Genomic DNA, 20,530 nt, shown 5'->3' on the forward strand with positions numbered 1-20,530 from the left:
GCTGTCTGATTAGCAAGGGCAGGTCGTTCCACAGTTTAGGGGCGGCAGCAGAGAAAGCCCCTCTGCGCTTAGACTTCGTTTTTGGCACCCTCAGGAGCAACTGATCAGCTGACCTGAGAGTGCGAGTTGGTGTGTAGCTGTATAACAGCTCAGAGAGCCTGCTGTTATTTTTTTTACTATGTGTTAACATTGAAAGATGTCTCAAACTATGCCACGATATGTGCATGACTTTGAGGGAGTAAGGCCTGCAAGGTCTTTGAACGTGATGTTTGAGAAGGTGGGAGAACTGTGTAGACAAAAGCGAACGCAGTCACTCATTTATAAACCAGAGTTATTTTGGGCCAACAGACCTGACATCTATATCTCACCCCACTGGAGTTCAGCTCTGAGTCGCTTTCCATTAAGCAGTAGGCAAAGACTGAAGCTGTAGTTTGCTGTGGAAGACACTGAACATATCAATACAATGTATCTGCATCCCTGCTGTTATTATATCCACTGAGCCTCTTGATTTAAATGTCTAATTATACAATTTGTTTTCCTTTTCACCTGTAGTTTGACATCATATTGATATTTATTTAATTGAAACACACTCCATCTGCTGAGCTTGTAATGGACTCCAATAATGGCACTCGACTGCAAACAAACACTTCTTTAAAGCAAAAGTTATTCATGAAGAAATGTGTTGAATCCAACTCCTTTTAAACTACATGTATCGATGTGTAAGACAGGGAGCCTGCAATATGATGACATTCATTTAATTGACTTTCTATTTCTTTCAGTAATTGACATCCAGGCTTTTGAGCGTTTGCTGGGACCCTGCATGGACATCATGAAGAGGAACATTTCCCAGTATGAAGAACAGCGTGTGGCACTTTTGGGGTCACGTGTGGATTTGAAACACTAAGACAATCATAAAGTAGTGTATAAGAACTTAGTGAACTCCTGCTTGGGGTAGATGTACAGTACTCCTTTAACATTGTCCGACACACACTTAAATGTGAAAATCCATCTAAAAGGTCAAGGTTTTATAAAATAAGCTACAGATCCATAACATTAAATACATTTTTCATTTGTAAACAATTTATATGAAATTGAGGCACACTTTTATTACCACTTTAGTATCAAAATGATATGCAAAATAAGAAATGTGAGAATTGTTCACCTACACAGAATTCATGTTCATTTGCCCTTATTGTGCTCGTCGATCCCCAATTCATTTAAAGACAATTGAAATTAGCAAACTATTCACAACCCCTTCTGCTGTTTACTCAAACCGTTTTGTATTGGATGACATTTGTAACCTAGTTTTTAAATAACATCTTGAGTAAGGAGTGAAATTGCAAAATGACAAACATGTAAAAAAATAAAGGATTACATCTTAATTTTTCAAGTTTTTTGGAGTTTGTTTTATTTGAGTTACAAAATATGAAGTGCCATCAGCAGACTCTACAGGAGAGTTTGCCAACCTTCTTGTGTTACAAGTATTTACACCCAAAAATCAAGGATATCCATCTACATTTCCACACTTTGCTTTCTGTTTGTCCCAGAGTTTCAAGTCTCTGTTAAGTTCCATTGTCAAAGTTTAAATATTTAAAATATTTACAAAGTCCTGTATTCAAAAACTCCCAAATGATAAGGTAGCTTGTTCGATGCAAAGGCCGGCGCCAGAAGTGAAACTGCGACGATGGTGAGAAAAATGAGCTGGTTGAATTAGAGGAGCTGTTAAACAAACGTGGTCCTACAGGGTCTCCATAAGTCAATTGTTCCTCTCAAAGAAAGCCGGGCGAGGAAGTCTGTACACAATTATTTAAAATTACATTTTTGAAATGTCTCTTGCCATCGCGGAGCAACAGCCTCCATGATCCACACTTGTGAAGAAATTAATGACAATCAATAAAAGACAGTAAAGAAAAAAGGCCACCCAGATAGTCACTCAATGTTGTTCATCAAACATCCTGATTCTTTTTCAGAGCATCTCTGAACATTAAAATAAAACTCCAATAAATAGAAATACAGCAGAGAAATGGTCAAATAAGACTGATTCTGGTTCGGTCCATCCCTGAGTTCTTTTGAGAAGGACAACAAAATACCAGACAGGAGTGACAAAAGGAAAAAAGACGGCGAAAAAAAAAGCGTTGATAGGGTTTATCCTATACATTCCCATTGTGTCCGGGCAAAAACAAAGTCTCATATTCCTCTGGTTTCCTGAGGCTCATCAGCAAGAACATCCGTTGATGGTACGGCTCCCAGCAGTGAAGGTTACACAGAGGTGATGACAATCATGAGGTGTGGTGAGATGCTGGAGATCCTGTTGAGAAGGTCGGGGGCGAGCTGCGACAGGTGGCTCTCGGAGAATTCACATGGTGGGAAAATCTGCAGCACATAGGCAGGCTGGAAAAAGAAACGTCCATTACATATCGGTATTTACGGAAAGGTGTTTCATAAAGCAGGGTTATACTTCTGAACATGCTCAGTGTTGGTGCAACGACAGAGAAATAATAAAATAGAAAACAGACAATATCTTTAAAGGAGACGTTAGAGGTCACACCAGCGTTCATTTAAGTAAAGAAAAAACGATAGTTAAACAAATAAAACGTAATCCCATCCCGTAGTCATTTCCTCTCTTTAACCTTCAAACACACAGTTCAGTTTGCTCTCTGACTTTGTCCCAGATCCTGAGAACTCAAATATTTAGTTTTCCTAGAATATATTGAAATGCTAATATAAATCAATTTGATACATGAGTAAGGCTCAATAAAATATACAGCTGACAAATCATACCGACTAAAACTATAAAAGATAGAAATGACTCAAATGTGACTAAACTAATAACTTATTTTTTCCCCAAGTACTAGGACTAAATCCTTTTATCAAATAATCATTAACCTTCCATAAAAAAAAACGTGTTAAAACACAAGACGGCGTGAAACAATCCTTCATGTCTCACCTGATTGGAGCCTGGGTTGGGGATATTGATGATACCAGCAGCCAACTTTGCCTGCAGGTAGTTGATGAAAGCAGCCTTAAGAGCTTGAGTTTGATTCAGGACGTCGTCTTGGTCTCGCCCGCATGGCAGTGCAAGGAGGAGACAGAAGTCGCTGTCCCCCTGTACAAATAAACATGTAAATATTGTTCAGCAAAGGAAACAGAACTTTCTCGTAGGGAGTTAGGGTTTCGGATAGGAATTGACATGTATGTCAGTGTGTTTTAGGTTTTAGCTGTGACGGTGTTTTATCAGTTATAACAAAATGTAGATGGGTAATTGACCTCAAACATGATTCCATCTCTTTTCACAGGCCATGTGAAGTAACATATGTTAAGAAGGATTTATTTAAATAGATGCATTTATTGGATTCAAAAGGAAAATAACATGTCGACATCTGTTAAGGAAGTAGTATTCGGTGTCATGAAAGTAAATTAGTAAATGTTATGGGATTCAATCTCAGCGTCAGTAGTAACTAACTTTGAGTCGTCAGTGAGAACAGGCAACTGAGTAAGCCGTTAACCTTAAACACTTTTTTTTTTTTATTGGTTAAGGGTTAGGGTCTCTGTATGCTAGTTTATCACATGTATTGGCAGAATGTGAAAGTCATTAAAGCGTTAATCTGCACACCCATAGTATGACTAAAACAAAAAGACACGTACCGTCATTCTTCGGGCTACACTCTCCAATTGTGAAGCCTCTAGTCTCATTCTCTGGACAATCCTAAGCAATGCGCCTCCTTCTTGTAGGGGCAGTGATCGATGAGCCAAAGCTTTGTTGCCACAGACAAAATGCAACTGGACTGCAGCTGTGTCGTTTTTCAGTGCCAGCAGGCCTTGCCAAACAATAGGGTATTTCTGTTTAAATGTGAGACAAAACAGAGACATGTCAGACAAAGCCGCTTCTTGTTCAGCCTAACAACCATGAACACAATTCAAACTGATACGTTTTGTCTTACCGTGAGCAACTGCAACATATTAACAGGCTGCGTCATCTTGCCATCTGGTTTCGTCTGGAGGTCAGCACCCTATGGATTACAGACAATAGTGTTATGTGTCATGAAAAGTAGTTTCTGAAACATGAAGACACCCCGATCTTGCATATTTACTCAGTTGTTATATTGCCAGTCCCGCTTACCGCCACATACAACAGCTTTTTAAAATAGTTTTAAAAAACTGAACATTTCAAGATCGTATGATTTATTGCAGAAATGTGGTCATTTAACTAGGTTAACCTACTGGATAGTTTATTGCAGTGAACTCACCATGGTTGGTGTGACATTCAGTGGTGGCTGGTTAAGTCCAACAGGTGACGTCTCTGGTATTTGAGAGTGGATGCCTCCTCGGTTTGAGTACATCCCTGAGTACTCGGGGAATGAGCCACTAGGTCCTGGTGGCATTAGCTGAGCTCTCTGGGGAGACGCCATTGCTTGCCCAGATTGTCTGATCCCCATCAATCCATCTTTAGGAAGAGGAGAGTGTGGCCTCTTTGCCTCTAATTGCTTTGTTATATCCTTCTCAGACACACCTTTAGACAAAACATGTGCTCTTGGAGACAAGGATAAGGACAGATTGGAGGGCGCCGAGGAGGGGGGAAGAATCTCTTGAATGTGTCCAGAATGAGGATCTGTGGCCAAACGCTCTCCCTGTTGGTGCAAGAGCACTCTCATATCTCGTTGTGCCATGTATGTTTCTAACTGGACACTACGCCCACGAGGATCTGACTGCATAGTCTCTGGTTTTAATTGTGCAGCAGACTGTCTTGCTTGAGCCTGGTGGAAGCGCCTGGCTTCTTCTTGTTCCCCCTCATGACCCCTCAATGAAGCTGGATTTACCTTGAGAACCTTGTCTCTGCCAACAGTCTGTGGTGACGTTGGCCGTGGCTGCATGGATCCAGACCAAGGAGAGGCAAGAGGCTCACTATGCATCCCATAGCTCATCACAGAGAGAGGTGGAGTATTAACCCGAACATCTCCTTGGACAAGATGCCCCACTGGAATTGACTGGGCAACACGGTGAGGAGACATCCGTCCCAAGCCTCCTTGTACACTGTGAGGTTGCATGATAACCGACTGCTCTTGATGATGTACACCCGAGATAAACTGTTGCATGGCAGGAAGGCCAGTGGATAACATCCCTGGTATGCCCTTGGGTGAGGAGGAGCCAATGGGTGAGGACACTTTAGTAAACGGAGAGTGGGGATGACCTGACTTTCGAGGGGATCGTGGTTCTTGTTTGACTCCACTGATATGAGAGGGAGCTCTGTCACCAGCCGCAGTAACAAAGCCTACATGGTTACCAGGCGGAGAGGGCAAATGGGGGCTTATTGCAGGACTTATAGCAGAGGTCCAAGATGGTTTGGCTCCATCCGTACTGTGAGGATCAGCACTGTCCATTTTCTTCTGATGTTTTATTGGCATGTATTCTTGATGGTAACTCATTACTTGTTGGTTACCTTGTGGGAGACGCTTCACTACTCCTTGAGGTCCAGGTTGGTAAGAAGATTCCATCTTTTCCAAACCCGTGCTTTCTTGTTTAATAGAAGTCGACTGCATTTTACCAGGATGCCCATGATCTGTCTGTGATGAAGGCCCCTTTTGAAGTCCTAGATGAGAATGACCATACATTTCTTGTTTTATCTGGGGCATGGATACCAACTGCTGAGATTCCATGTCACCGGCTGTTGCTTGTGGGATCTGACTTATTTTTGCACTTATTCTCTGTGGTCCCTCTATTTTCTGGCCCGAGTGGCTCAAAACTACCACTCCTTCAGATGTATTAACTCTTAGACCTGGGCAAGATCCTGCACCAAGAGTGGGGCTCTCGACAATGAATCGTGTGGCACTTCCCACCTCATCCGCCACAGGCCCGTGGTATGATCCAGAATCGTCCTTGTTAGGCCTATAAGTTGGCTTGGGTAAAGTCATATCCACACAGGGATTTCCAATGTTTATGTTAACTTTGTCATCGGACTCAGGAGGGTTGCAGACGCGACTGATAACAGAGGTTGCAGTGGATGCAATAACAGAGATCACAGACTTCGACTCAGGAGATGGTAGTAAGGCTGGAGGTCGAACTATAGGGGGCGCTGGATGAGCTACCATTAAACTGCTAGGTAGTGGTGACTTATTTGGCACAACAGCTGATGGAGTATTACTCTCAGAAGGATTCTGGTCTCGCAGGGTGGGTAGATTACCAGGAATAGAACTACTGCCTGGCAATGAAAGATTTTTGTGTTTCATAAGAATCTGTCTCAAATCACTTGTGCCATGATCAATAATCATGTTGTCAGAGTCTGAGGGTAAAGACTGGTTTTCCTTTGATGATAACGGCATGAAGGGTGAGACGGAGACTGTATCTTTAGACTGGTGGCGCCAATCTGGTGGAGAAACAGGAATTCTATTTGTTTGAATAGGTCGTATATGTGGCCTGTTAGCTAGTGGAGACAGGGAAGGGGTGGTGCACTCGGCTGGCACCTGTTGGGGCTTTGGAAGTATTGGACTCTTCGATTGGGGGTTAACAGATTTGAGATGTTGAATCTGTTCTTCAGAAGGTGCCTCTATATCTTTGTTTACATCTGTGGCTTTGACTGCCAAAGGCTCTGGCTCAGGTTCTGGCTTCCAAGTAGTAGGAGTGATGACCGTTGTGGTTGCTGCTGATGGAGTTGATGTAAGAACAGTCTTTACACAGGATGGTGGGCTTTCTGCTAAAGGAGTTGTCAACTCCTCACTTATTGAAGGGCCTTCCTTAAAATCTCTTCTTACTTGCTTTTGTCCTTTATAACGTTTAGGTGTTTTAGGTCTTCCCTTGGGACCTTTTTTCGGTGTTGTAGGAAAGACAGGCTCCTCCTTTATGGCAGGTGTATTTGTTGTTGCAGGTTCATCGTCCTTGGCAGAGGGCATCGCGTTTTGTATCTCAGGTTCTGAAACGACATCAGCACTCGGTGGAGGTGCTTGGGATGAGATAACACTTCCATCCTCTGCAGTTATCGAATCAATAGCTGCCATAAGTTCTGTCTCACTAGCAGGATAAGGTTTTTCTTCCTCTGGCTCACTTTTGACTTCTGTAGGTGGAATAGGTGGCGTTGGTTGTTCTGTTGGAAAAGTTGGATCTGTAAGTTTAGCAATGTTCTCTACAGCCTGCTCCAATTCCAGCTCCTGTGAGATGACATGTTTTGGTGATTCAAGGAGCTCTTGGTTTTCCTCAGCGGAAATGTCCTTTTCCTCATCGTTAGGGCCCTCTTGGTCGGCACTAGTACATTTTGAAACAGGATCACTGGGGTCACCTGGTCTGAGCTTTTTTGAAGAATCCTCTTGACTCCCAAGTTCATCATCCCCTAACTGAAGAAGATCCTTGACCTCCGTGACATTTAGTCTGATTTTGAGGTTCTTGAGAACAGGAGACTTGGGAGTTCTTGTCAACTTGGTTTTTCCTCTAACAATCTTATCTTTCTCTGAAGCAGATTTCTCTTCTAAAACAGGGGAATCTGACTCCTTCCCATTTGATTTACCTTCAGAAGCCTCATCAAGAAAATCATCTTTATCTCTGCCTAATTCTCTCCCTTGTTTGTCTTTCTCTTCTTTCTTTTCAACTTGAATGGGTGGATCTTCTTTAAATGAACTTGATGAATCTTGCAAAGTCAAGGAATCTTCATCTGTGAAATCCATTTCCTGATCATCCTCAGTCGCGTCACTTTTCCTCACTTTCCGTGGTAATCCAGATCCTTGAACTGTCGACATTGGATTCCATGAATCCTTGGTGCCATGAGGAGAGGTTTTACCTTTTGACACTCTTGGTATTCGTTCCCCACCTTCTGATTCATTTGAATCCGTGTCTTTATTGTCCAATTTAGATTTTTCTACTTTACATGCTGAACTCTCGTCCACTTGCTTGCGATTCTTGGGCGGACGGCCCCGTTTCGTAGGGGCCGGAGCAGGTGGATCCTGTTCCATATTTTGTTGTTGTGTTGCATCTTTGTCTGAACCTCGCTTTCTGGCAGAGCGTGGCGAGTCTGGAATTTCCTTTCCAGGACGAACTGACCCATCATCTTCAACTGGAGTGGCATACACAGATTTAACATTTCTTCGTCTTGCTCTGCCTGCTGATATGCCAGGCTCGGACATATCGGATTCTGATCCGTGAATCGGAGACTTGCCTGTTGACTTTGATTCAGCCCTTGGGGATGATCCTCGTTTTAGCTTCTCTTTGTCAATGCGCTCACTCTTGCGTGTTAATGGTTTCTCCGAACCATAGTTAGACACCACAGGAACTGGAGCCACTTGAGCAGGGGAATGTTTGAGCTTTTTATTTTTCATTTCTTTCGTTTTATACTCCTTCTGAGGTGAAACGGGCTCGTCGTTTGTCTCATCAATGGGCATCTGCAGTTTAATAACTTGAGGATTTTCCTCCTCTCCCTCAGGCTCTGCTTCTGTTTTCCAAATAGCATTGGTCTCCTTCTCTTCCTCTACAAGACTATGTGGAATGGGACTAGTTGCTTCTGGCACTTCTGGTTGTGTTGTCTGAGGATCTAGCTCTGCTTCTGAAATGCTAACAAGCTCATCATTAGAATCCCGACAGCTTGGTTTTTCTATAGAGAGAGGTTTTAAATCACTGATATTATCACATTTCTCTACAGATTGAGAAGCTTTACATTTATCCATTGAGTAAATGGGTTCAGGTGCTACAACTGGTGCAGGTTCAGCATCAGATAAGCCCTCAGTTAATTGATGGTGCATAGGTACAGTAGGTTCAATCTCTTTGACCTCTACTTTCATCTCTTCCTTTATGACAGATACGGGGGTATATGGATCGGGGGCTGGATGTAATGCAACAAATGTCTCTTCCGGTGGAGGAAGGTCCTTGACCACAGATTGGGCGACAGAAGTAAGTGTGAGTCGGGGTTCAGGAATTGTCTCTTCAGCAGGACTGATTGGTTTGATTTCTGGCTCCATGATGGATTCTATTGTTTCAGGAGACTGCACTGCTTGTTGATCTTGAACAGGTGTTTTTTCCACTTTCTCACTAGTGATTATTGAGACTTCTTTTGCCTCTGGTAACGGATGGGGTTTATTCTTCTGTTGTTGAAGTCGTGTAAGTTCCAAAAAACGACTATGGAAAAGGACAACTGGCCCAGTTTCAAGTTCACCATCACCTTGCTGTCCAGGTTGCAGGTTTACATGCTCAGGTTCTTCATGTTTGCGTTCCAAGTGTTGAAGTCGCCTAGTGTCCAGCTCAAACACGGGGCTGTGAAGAAAGCGGGAGGCAAAAAGCTCCCTACGTTCCTGTTCTTCCGGCTTGGGCTCCTCCTTGCGCTCATCAAGTTTGTCTTCAGATCCACTGCGAATCTTTTTCTTTTTCATGTACCAGGAGGGTGTAGGACGTGGTGCCGATTCCACCTTCTCAGTATCCTTTCTGTTGCGCAAACCTGCAAAGTGAGAATCATAATCCAAAAAGGACCAGTTATCTTCTCTTGAAGATGAGAGAGATTTTGCACGTTCGAGCAGAGCCTTTGTATCTGGTGTGATGGTTTGATCAAGTGCAAAGGAGTAGAATTTGTTCCTTTCAAGACTTGCTAGCTTGGGGTCTGAAAATCGATCAACCCTTGGCCTTTCAGAAAAAGGCACTGATGTGGAGGGCACTGGAGAGTGGGGTTTGGCTTCTCTGTCCTCTTCAGAGTCAGATCGAACTTCCCCAGGCTCAAGGTCATGCCACATACCATATTCCAAACGCTTGCGATTGTGAATATTTTTACCAAGAACTCTAGAAAAGTTTAGGTCAGGTAACAAGTCTTGTTTAACTCTGCTCTCCCATCTCTTCTGTTGCTCTTCTTCCACACTAAGTAAAGGAGTGTTTGGCTTGTTTACCTGTGTGCTATGTGTCCTTTTGACCAACAGCTCCAGATCTGGGTGAAGTTTTTCCTCATTTCTACTCAACTCTTTCTGAGAAGGGTCCAAAAACTCTTCATCTGCATGGTGAGAGAAGTGCTGATGTCCTGGAGGAGAGATGTTGTTCCAGTCACGATCTTCACTTTTTTGTCTAATTCTCCTGTAGACACGCTCCCTCTTCATTCCGGAGTCAGTCTCTAAAAGGTCTATTTTCTTTAATTTGTGAGATGGAAAAGTATCCGTTACATCCTCAGGTGGTTTGCCAACTTCATGCACAAGACTGCGATGTTCCAAGTCCTCTGCTTCTTGAGGACTTCCTGGTTTGTCAGACTTGTCGGATTCACGCTGCTGTTGCTGCTGGTGCAGTCGCCTGTTTTGCTCCATTTGCTTGCGATAACTCTGAGAGAGGTCAATGTCAACATGGTCTTCCTTGTTCTTAACACTTTTCTCAGTGTCAGCATTCTGAGCAACACATGTGAAAGCAGCATGGTGTTCGTGTTCTCTTATACTGCTTTGATCTGTAATCCCCTCGTGTGAAAACCTTCTAGATGAAATGTGCCCTGGATGTCGTGGGTCCAGAGACTCAGACTTCTCCCTTTGTGCTCTAAGGTCCTCTTGACCATCTTTCTGAGTGCTACTTTTATCACTTTTGAGTCTTGAATCTTTCCGTTGTGAATCTTTGTTTTTGTCAGTGTCAATCTCTTTCATAAGAGCACCAGCACCACCAAAATCTGAAGATGGAATGGCGTCCTCCTCTTCATGCCTGCTTCTTTTCTGACGAATGGTCCTGCCACCTGAATCAGCAAAGCGCCTTTTTCTTGCCTCAAGGCGATCCGAGTCAACGGATACATCTTTCCCATCATTTCCAATATCAGGCTTTAGATGTTTCTTGAGACGATTTTTTCCATCCAAGTCTGAGTTCTCACCTTTACTATTTTCAGATCTGTCACTTTTTACAGAGTCAAGAGCAGTTGACAACTGATTGCCAGGTAAGGGTTCAGCTTCCCCCTTGCATTTATTCCTCTCATGACCATCCTGGTCTGATCCCCTTCCTCTTCCAGACGCTCCATCAAAACCAGTCTCAAGCTCGGTTTCCGGTAGTAGGTTGGATGGGGATTGCCCCTTTGTTTTCCTGGATTTAACCTTCTCAGCTTTGTCTTTGTCCCCTTTCTCTTTTCGTTTTGTACGTTTAGTTTTCTCTGCACTTGCCACAAGCTCTGGTTGGCTGCTTTTGTCACTCTTGTCACTCTTGGATGCATGTTCAAGCAGGGCCTTTTCAGATTTATCAAAGTGTGGTGGTGACATTGAGCTCACACTACCACTTCTCTCTGAAGATTGGCTGTAAACGCGTCTTTCTGAGTCTCTGGGAGCTCGCTCAGAGGGTGATGGTGATACTGTAGGAGTAATAGGTCGCCTTGGATGGGAAGGGCTCCACCTGCTACGATCAGCCTCAAACCGCTCTCGCTCTCTTTCTCGCTCTCTTTGAATATATGTGTATTTTCGAATGTCTTGCTCAAAGGGGTCTCTGAAGTCCCGGAAGTCTCTTGGGTCTTCATGAAAACGTGGGTCAAAGTGTTCCCCCTGAAAGTGTTCCAGTTCAGGAAAACGTTCCCTGCTGCGAGCAGCGTAGTCTCTTCGAGCTTCTTCAGGATAGATGCCAGGTGTCCGTATATTCTCAAAGTAAGCCCTTTCTGCTGTAAATTCATGGTATGGAGGTCTCCGTTCCTCTCTGTGGAAGAAAAAGAAACAATAGCAAGAGAAAAATTATTAATGCCATGGTCCTAAATAATGTATCATCTCAAACATGTTCACTTTTAAGACTTAAAAGTGCTTAAATATTTTGCAATAGAACTGTGATGAGTACACCCAATATCGGACATATTTAAATCAGGGTTAATATAATTTGAAAGAAAAGCAATTCTATTTGCTGAATTTAAAGAAAAAACTTAAATTGTGCGTGCAATAAAAAAATACAAGCTATTTACCGTCGTTCAGTAGGAATTTCGTAGAAGTCTCTAATGTCTTGACCAGATGTCTGCATAGTTCGGTAGAAGGCCATCTGACTCTCTTGACTTGCAAAATCCACCTTTAATAGATTAAAAAAAGTTGTTAGCACAAATGTATAAATGTTTGATTAATATGTTTAAATAATTAAACCTATAATTGTTATTATTTACCTTTATTTTATTGCCCCCAATCTTCCAGCCTTTGGTCTCCCTTACAGCTGCCTGAGCGAAATCTGTGTTGTTGTACAAGATGAGGGCCATCCCTTTTAATCTATCAAACACAACCTAAAAAAACAGAAAAGATACATTAAGAGTTGTGAAAACTACAACAATAAAAGAAATAGCTTAAACAAGGGAAAATATAACACCTTACCTTTACAACATGTCCATAGCGGCAGAAATGCCGTGTGAGGTACTGCTCTGTAACGCTGGTTGCCAAACCATCTAGCCAGACACACGTTGTAGGCATACTCTTCCCAAACCCAAGCTTCAATAATAAGAGAAACACACATATTAGAGACGTATGTTAGCTAGAAATCCTAAATAGAGCAAAATGTTACTGTTTTTTTTTGTATAAACACTACCTTTAGTCTGTTGCTCCCCAGATACTCTCCATCCATCTTCTTAATGGCCTTGCAGACACTGGCAATATCAGAGTATTGCACAAAGGCATACTGGGGAACACCATTTACTTTCTTGATGTCAATGTCCTTGAGGATTAAAGATAAATAAATTAGAGACACATCAAATGTTAATTGTAACTTTGCACAGTAACAAACGTAAATGGTAGCATACCACAATTTCTCCAAAGCGTTGAAAAATGTCAAGGAGTTGTTGATAACTAGTAGTCTTCTCAAGGTTGCCTATAAACAGTGTCCTTGTGGCCTTTGGGTGAAACTCATCTATCCGACCATCCAAGGGCCGGAACTCGTTTTCACTCTCTGTTTCTGGTGAAAATAATCGGATTAGGATTAATATCACTGACATGCTGCTAAATGTCAAGTAGATTAGATAAAGTTAATAAATCATTTATTTACTTTTTACTTATGTATTACTTTGTATATTTGTCATCACTTACCAGGACCATTCCAGGCTATGACTTCAATAAGCATGCCAAAGAACAGCTTTCCTTTGGAGACAGTGAGGGCTTTCTCTTGATCCTCTTGCTGTCGAAAAAACACCAAACCATAGCGGTCTTCTGACGCTCCATGTATCTGCACTGACGTCACTTTCCCATGTTTCTTGAATTCATGGAAAAGTCCATCTTTTAAACTTGTGTCTGCAGAGGAAGAAAAAACATATTATACAACTGCATCTTGTTTAAGTTTACAAGCTACATTGGTTTTAAAAAAAAAAGGTATACATTCATGAACAAAATATCACTGAAATATTTACAATGTAAAACTACAGAATATAAGATTGTTGAGCCGAAACCTTTGCTTTAACTTCAGTGACCTGCATACGATTTGCTAAAATGCACCAAATTACTTGATAATTCATATTTGTACTTCTTGTTGGCATAGAATTTACTCATAGCTGCAATACATAAAGTATATCAATTTATCGTCCACCCTAAGCAGGGGGAAATATGTCTCTAATGTTGTATTTACTTTATTTCATACAAATATTTGTCAGGCACAACAAAGTTTAACAGCTTTTAGCCTGCAATTAAGTGTTTAAAACTGTAAATATAGTAATACAAAACTGTATACAAATAAACAGTACATGATTGGATAATATTGATGTATTAAGTCTCCATTAGAATACAACATGATGAGGAATCTCCATCCTCCAACAAATGCTTTTATGGAAATGTAGCTCCATAACCCAAATTAATTTCATCAAAACAACATGTGTTGTACAGCAACAAACATAGCGCTGTGCACAATAATAAAGAATGTACACATTTATGGATAACGTGGTTCTGTCTAGCCTATTTTACAATTTACAGACACTTCTGAGTCAGTATTAAAAGAACATTTGGTGATCGGAAGACTCTGAGTTGCTGAAATGTAGAAACCTACCTGTGGAGCGTACTGGTAGGTTTTGCACTTTAATCCCAAAGCTTCTGCGTGGCTCATCCGAGTCGAGCCCCATAGAAGACTGAGTAGGGGCGTGAGTAGCTGACGACTGAACAGAACGTGCCCGAGATCCATCACTTGAGCTGCTGTTTGAGTCACTGTTGCCCCCAGAAATAGATTAAAAAAGAACAATGATTACACACGAGTCAAGAAAGTATATTCTGATATCCGTTGTTGGTTCGCCAGGGACATAATTAAGTCAACAAACATAAACGTGAAGCATTAGTATCTCAACAAAACAAATGCCACACCTGCCACTGCCAGTGCTGCTGGTGCTGCTGACAGAATCAGAGCTCGACGACCTGCTGTGGGATCGAGATCGCGGACCTCTCCCAGGGGACAAAGGAGCTCTTTTAGGGGAATGAGGAGTTTTAGGGGTTTGTCCCGTGGTCCGTTGTGGAGAAGGGTGCCTCGACTGTGAGGAATGAGATGATCGGCTCCTCCGGTGATGGTAGGTTCTATCAACCCGCCGTCCTCTCTCATCTCTGTATAGTTCACGCCGTGAAGAATTAGTAAGAGTAAATGGGTCTCGAATTCTAGAGTCAAAATGTGGGTCTGCTGCCTCAAAGCTTCCCCCAATGGCACTACTTCCAGGGCCAGCAGCAGCAAACATGGTACGATCTCTGTAATAATCAGCGTTGTAGTGGCGCTGTCTGTCGAAAGTGCCACTGCGCTCATGGTGTCCATATGGGCTGTGATCATATGCACGTTCACGGGTTTCTGAGCTACTGTAAAATAAGAACAGGATAGAGAAGAAAATAAAGTTATTATGATTCCGAAAAAAAAGAAATGCAAAAAACTATTTCCTGAAAAATGATTTGGCATTCAAGTGAAAATCCAAATGGTCGGTACAGAAAAGATGGAGCTGAGAGCAGGCCAGATAAGTACGATTAATATTCTTATAAATAGCAGTGCCAGTTTTTTTTTAAACAAACCGTTTCTGACATTTATGCCTATAGGCAACATTTATTATTCTGACTGTCATCTTTGATGTGTTAACATCAAAACCAAACATCGATCTCTTCTATAGGGTTCCAGTTCATTGGAACCGTTTGTTTAAAAAAAATAATATATATATACATATACACACTTTTTAGCAAAATGTTTTACAACAAAAGTTTCATATTTTCACTCATTAAAAAAACCCACATTTTCCTGCAATATAGGAGGATAAACAATTGGTGGAAAAATGTCTAACAACTATACAAGTAGGCCAAATAAAATGACTCCTCAAGCCATGACATAATGGGGTCAACCTATCAACTGCTGGCACTCTCTGCAAACACCAATATAGGCGAGGGTCTACAGATAGAGGGTGTTGTATGCTTTAAAGATTGTAAAGATCCTTAAGGCAAATTTGTGTCATTTGGCTTCAAAAGTGAGATTGACTTGTGTGGCGCCGTTTCCTATAGCTTAACTGTGCTCATTCTAAAACTAAATTAACATTTCTGACAGAAACAGGACTACATCAAGCACAATTTTCTCAATACTTTACATTCATAAACAGTCACATGAAAATAAGCTGCCCTAGTCGTTGTCACTACAAACTTATTTGTTTAATTTTTGAAAAAACTACACATGGACACATGATCCAGAAATCTTTTTGATCCAGAAGTCTTTTTAATTTACTTTAATTTGCAGAAACAAAAACCTTGAAGAGTTTTGACTCCACTGGGTTTCCTGGGGAGCTGATTTAAGAGGCTGACTGTTAATGATGGTAAGAATAAAACATTTCTCTAATATTCAACTGGAATGTACCTGAAGTATTGAAATCTAAAATGCCATGCAGTTCAGAGTGATGTATGTAATGTGAAAGCAATACTTTGTAGTATTTATGTAATGCTGGAAAAAGCAGCACTTTCATAAAGAAATGACAAATTCTACATTTATGTATTGTAAACAGTATATGCACTAATACACATTTGTTCCCTCTCTTGCATCAAATGAATCTTTCCCTAAAAGCAGTGCAAAACCTGATATTAGACAAAGCACTAAGGAATGTTAGAGAAAGAAATATGCAGAGGGCAGAGCAATACCAACCTTTTGGAAAAGAAGTTACCGAAACTAATCCAAATAAAATCTAGGTGGATCAGAGTGAGACCCCGAATGAAAAAACCAAGGGGAAAAATCTATTTATCTAATTGGGCAAAAACGGGTTTCTTGATTCGCACTGCACGTTATCTTCAAATAGTGTGATGCACCAGGTCAGTAGGTTGATGACGTATAATCCACAGCTACTTTATTCTCTTCATTGGATGGAAAAAGGAAAAAAACAATCACAGAGATGGACTTCGTCATGGATTTCTGGACATGTGGTAAAAGAATATATAGGAACATAAGACGGTAATAAATAAATATGGATTCTTTTTTCTTTTTTTAAGATGATGAACTTTCAGTGAAATCCAGCTCGTTTACACAGTAACTTGTTGTTAGGATGGAAAATACATCCAACTGGATACATTTTGTCTTGAAGTGCGAGGATGCTCCAAAAGTCAGGATACTTGCGAAAAAGGGGGGAAAATGTATTCCACTGCTGATATCAAGTAGTCAAACAAGCTTGTAGACTCACATATACTAATATCACAGCACAAAAACACCAGATGGGCTAATAGGCATGTCTTTATTCCACAATCCTAGGATCTTATCAGGTTTATGTAATTGAAGGCTTCATCTAGTAAGTAACTTGGAAAAGGTTATCTTCAACTCTCTGTTACACGAGTGCTCTTCTCCCCACTGAGCTGAGGAAGAGGTCTTACACAGCTACATCCACACTTGAGTAATCCAAACGAATGGCATCTACACCTATCCACACTAGGGTCCACATCAGTACATCCCAAATGCTTTGCATACATCCAGGAGGGTACATCCAACTATGCAGTCTTCACAGGTCTTCATGGCCATCAATCCACAACAAGAATAGCTCCACAAAGTGGTGGTTGGATCCTCTGTGATCTTGCGAAGTCTTCTTTGTATAGCTTCCATATTTGAGACGAAAATGTATTTAATATAAAAAGTTAACCTGAAACTTTAATGACTGAGATAGCCTAGGATGTACGCACTACATCTGTCTTTCCTGTAATGCTTAATAAATAGGAGGTTCTTCTATCCAGTTGTTCAAAACGTAAATCCAGAGTGGGCCGTATCCACAGATGCAAAAAAATCATAAAAAGTAGTCCATCCGTCTGATGTGGCCATGAGGAAGAAAATGTCGACAACCCGAGGAGATCCTTCACATAATGATATGTTACCTGCATGGATTCTTCAAAGAAAAGTACATCCTTCATAATAGGGATTTACTTCCAGTTTCAAGCGATTCCAAGTAAAAATCGAGGATATATCCCGTATTTAGGAGGAAAATGTTTAAAAGTATCCAATAGGGCCCCAAGGTAGTTTCCCACAAAATGTAATAAATCCAAAACTCACCAGGATATTCCTCACAGATGTAATATCCAAACCAGATGTCAGACCTTGAATAAGAAGTTACACTACCAAATGATAATGTGTGGTTAATTTACTTAAATCCCATGGGAAAGGCGAGTCAATTAGGATGAAAAGTGGATCCCTAATTACCTTTGTGCAACTCCCTTGAGGCATATATCCCTCATGAATAACCCCACTATGTGTTTAGGTTTTACACCTATCCAATACCTCGATTCCCCTGGTATTTAAGGGGAGGCCGTGTCCACTTACCCATCTATTCTCCGTTCATAACGTCCTTCTCTGGTGTGCAGGGACACAGGTGGGCCAAACACTGGACCAACTGTTGCCCTAGAGAATCCTGTAACGTCTCGACTGCTCGAGGGGGAGCTGTCTTCAAGGCCTCGAACAGCACTAGGGACTGACCCCGGTTCATTGTAGTCAGTTCGAAGGTCCCGGTCTCCCATCTTGTTGACAGCATTGTGAGCTTTCTGCGCACTTTTAATATCCACAAAATCCACAAAGGCTGCAACACCGCCCTCTGACCCTCGCTTCCGCAGAACTTTAACACTTTCCACACGGCCATACCTGAAAGGAAATGACAATAAAAACAAACAGGAAATTACATATACACCAGCTAAGATTAGAGCCAGCGTAGCCATTTTTCTGTAAATGGAGAGCAATAATAAAAGCAAAGAGCAATGATCCATCTCAAAATATGAACTAAAGAAAATTAACGCCAACTTATGCTTTTAGGCCTCTGAACAGATAAAACTGTCAGTGTCGGCGACAGTTATGCTGGGCGACTATGCTTAGCGTTACAAGTCATGTTGGGAGGTTTCTGTCGTTAATCAAACATCCCTCCGGGTACTAAAACATGTTAAATGTTCGTTTTCAACAACTATAAAAAGCATCTCATCAAACCGCAATAGCTACCATTAACTTTCACTGGATGTAGTGTTTATTGTGTTGCAGATTAGCTATATGAGAAGTTATTCAAATGGTATTCACAAAATGTAGCAAATAATAAAGTTACATGGTTTGTATTTACTTCTACGAACATGATCATACAATGTATCATGTTATCTTCCTGTATATTAAAATACTAACGTTGATTTTGAGGGCAACACCTGGTTTGCTTTTACTTGTAAATTGGCAACATTAGAAAACAACACTGCGTGTGTTAGCAGGGTTCAAGTACTTCGACGTGAAGCAGCACAACAACTAGCTAACATTAGATGTTCAGGTCGGTGAGCTCAGTGATCGGTTGCAGATTGTATCTTCTCTACATTTATTATGTATCTAACAACACTGTTGACCAGAGCAATAGCGCTGCGAAGCACACGTCCCCGTTGCTAAATAACACACGGCATGTCATGCTATCTGACCTGCTGCTCCGCTAACGCTAGCTGACGTTTGGCTTTTACTAATCATGAAAACGTCTCGACTTCCCACAAAATGGTTGGTTGGGTGGTAGCTCGGTGGCTAGCACACCTAGCTACTTGCCTCCTTTAGCAAAAGTTAGCCAAATACTACAAACCGTAAACATGTCCACTTAAGCAGTACCATAACCAACACCTTGTTAAAATAACATTGCTGTGCTGCAACATAACAAAGGCAGAAACCCTCTGACTTGTAAAACTTGTAAAATGCTAACGTTAGCCGTGTTAGCATTAGGCTGCCCTTTGCGACGAGCTAACGTTAGTACCTAGCGCGCGCTGCTCAGCCAACACAGCTTGCGTAACCCACCGTTTAAAATGCTCCACGATCTTCTCCTCTCGAACATGTTCGGGTAAATTTCCCACCCAAAGGTGTCTGGTTTCCCGAACCATCTTGAGCTTTTCTTCCCCCCTTCAACCTCATATGATCTCGCACGTTTTCTATTCCCTGCCGGTCGGAGGTCCGCCTGTACAAAATGAACGACGGTGTGAATAATTTGGGCCTGGTAGCTGCTGCCCGTTTAGCTTTAGCTGCTGTCGCTGCGTCCCTGATCCATGTACGGGCACGAGCGTGAGACTCGTTCCTGATGGGTTTTGGGTGCGAGCTGCGCGGCCCCGAACTCGACGTGCTTGCGCGTACTCGACAGTTTACAAATAGACAACAACAATCGTCACGCGATTTCTTCAACGAGGAACAACCATACTTGTCTGCGCGGTCACGTGGTGCTGTCTGCAAGGTAATCAATGTGTTTCTATCATAATACCAGTAACATATACGTAGATCCCATCATATTTTTAACGCTCCTGTGTTGGATACATACCTTACATTTGAATTATTATATCAATATTATACAACATATTATTATGTGATATTGTACTCGCAGCACTCAGATCACAACCACCACGGCCCCTGACAATACAGACTGTTGTGCAATAAACCTGTAATGTGCAATACACAATTTGTATGGGCAAAACATAGCTTATATGTTCACTAAGCTATCAAAGCTGCTACAATTTCTTTGCCCTGGATAAGTACTTCTTTGTCTTTATTATTTTCTTATTACTAATGTGTTCTTTTCTCCACATTTAACATGTTAGCTATAATATTTTCTCCCTTGTTTACCTGCTATGGCACTTTTGCGGTAACGCTGTAAATAAAGGAATCTAACCTTTTCCTTTATGTTGAACCTATTCCCTGACAAATAGTTCCTAATGGGCTGCTGATAATTGCAATCACAGTCAATGTTTTTTTGTATTGTTTGTGAACACAAGAAAAAACTAGGACTAGCCTACATATAAATCTCTGGATCAGTTAATCAATTTATTGTTACATTTCTAATGTCAGAAGATAGTGAATAATGTGCATCACACATTCCAAGGACATAAAATGTTTTCAAATGTCTGAAACCCAGAGATCTATGTTCATGATGAGAAGGGGAAGATATTGATTAGAGTCAGGGGAATGGCTGAAGTTATATAAGCTCACTTTAAAGACCAGAAAAAAACACAAATGCTTTTATTTTTTTTACAGAAAATGTTTTAATATGTGTCTGATACAAAGAAATATATTTATACACAAATGTAATTTTGTTATACAGAACATAAATAACGAGACATTTCAGCTGGGATCTGAATTAGACTTTAACCTTGAAACATCAATTCAGTGTGAATAGTTCTATTTTTCAGGCAAAAGTACAACATATATGGTCCGTAAAAAATCT

General features: G+C 41.3%; 2 protein-coding genes across 3 annotated transcripts in view; one reads left to right on the top strand and one right to left on the bottom strand.

The window, feature by feature from the left end:
* Window positions 1-2,005, top strand: part of prkar2ab (protein kinase, cAMP-dependent, regulatory, type II, alpha, B) — a 5,987-nt gene extending 3,982 nt beyond the window's left edge. The window contains exon 10 of the mRNA XM_010775305.1: window positions 780-2,005. Coding sequence (XP_010773607.1) covers window positions 780-904 — 125 coding nt within the window. The 3' untranslated portion in view covers window positions 905-2,005. The remainder of the gene's footprint in view (window positions 1-779) is intronic.
* LOC104949008 (msx2-interacting protein) lies at window positions 1,379-19,386 on the bottom strand. Of its 2 annotated transcripts, XM_010775283.1 has the most exons (15): window positions 19,120-19,386; window positions 17,644-17,958; window positions 14,205-14,681; window positions 13,897-14,051; window positions 12,951-13,151; window positions 12,668-12,819; window positions 12,457-12,582; window positions 12,246-12,359; window positions 12,044-12,157; window positions 11,852-11,952; window positions 4,248-11,595; window positions 3,942-4,010; window positions 3,646-3,840; window positions 2,948-3,106; window positions 1,379-2,391 (listed from the first exon to the last, which is right to left on the bottom strand). In XM_010775283.1, the coding sequence occupies exons 1-15, from the start codon at window positions 19,200-19,202 to the stop codon at window positions 2,260-2,262; spliced, it is 9,741 nt and encodes a 3,246-aa protein (XP_010773585.1). In that variant the 5' UTR covers window positions 19,203-19,386; the 3' UTR covers window positions 1,379-2,259. The 2 variants fall into 2 exon arrangements, with proteins under 2 accessions (XP_010773585.1, XP_010773586.1); XM_010775284.1 differs by lacking the exons at window positions 17,644-17,958; window positions 19,120-19,386 and adding an exon at window positions 15,994-17,643.
* Between the last annotated feature and the right edge of the window lie 1,144 nt (window positions 19,387-20,530).

This window comes from Notothenia coriiceps, unplaced genomic scaffold (assembly GCF_000735185.1).
Source record: "Notothenia coriiceps isolate Sejong01 unplaced genomic scaffold, NC01 NC01_scaffold00015623, whole genome shotgun sequence".
In the NCBI taxonomy this organism is placed as follows: domain Eukaryota; kingdom Metazoa; phylum Chordata; class Actinopteri; order Perciformes; family Nototheniidae; genus Notothenia; species Notothenia coriiceps.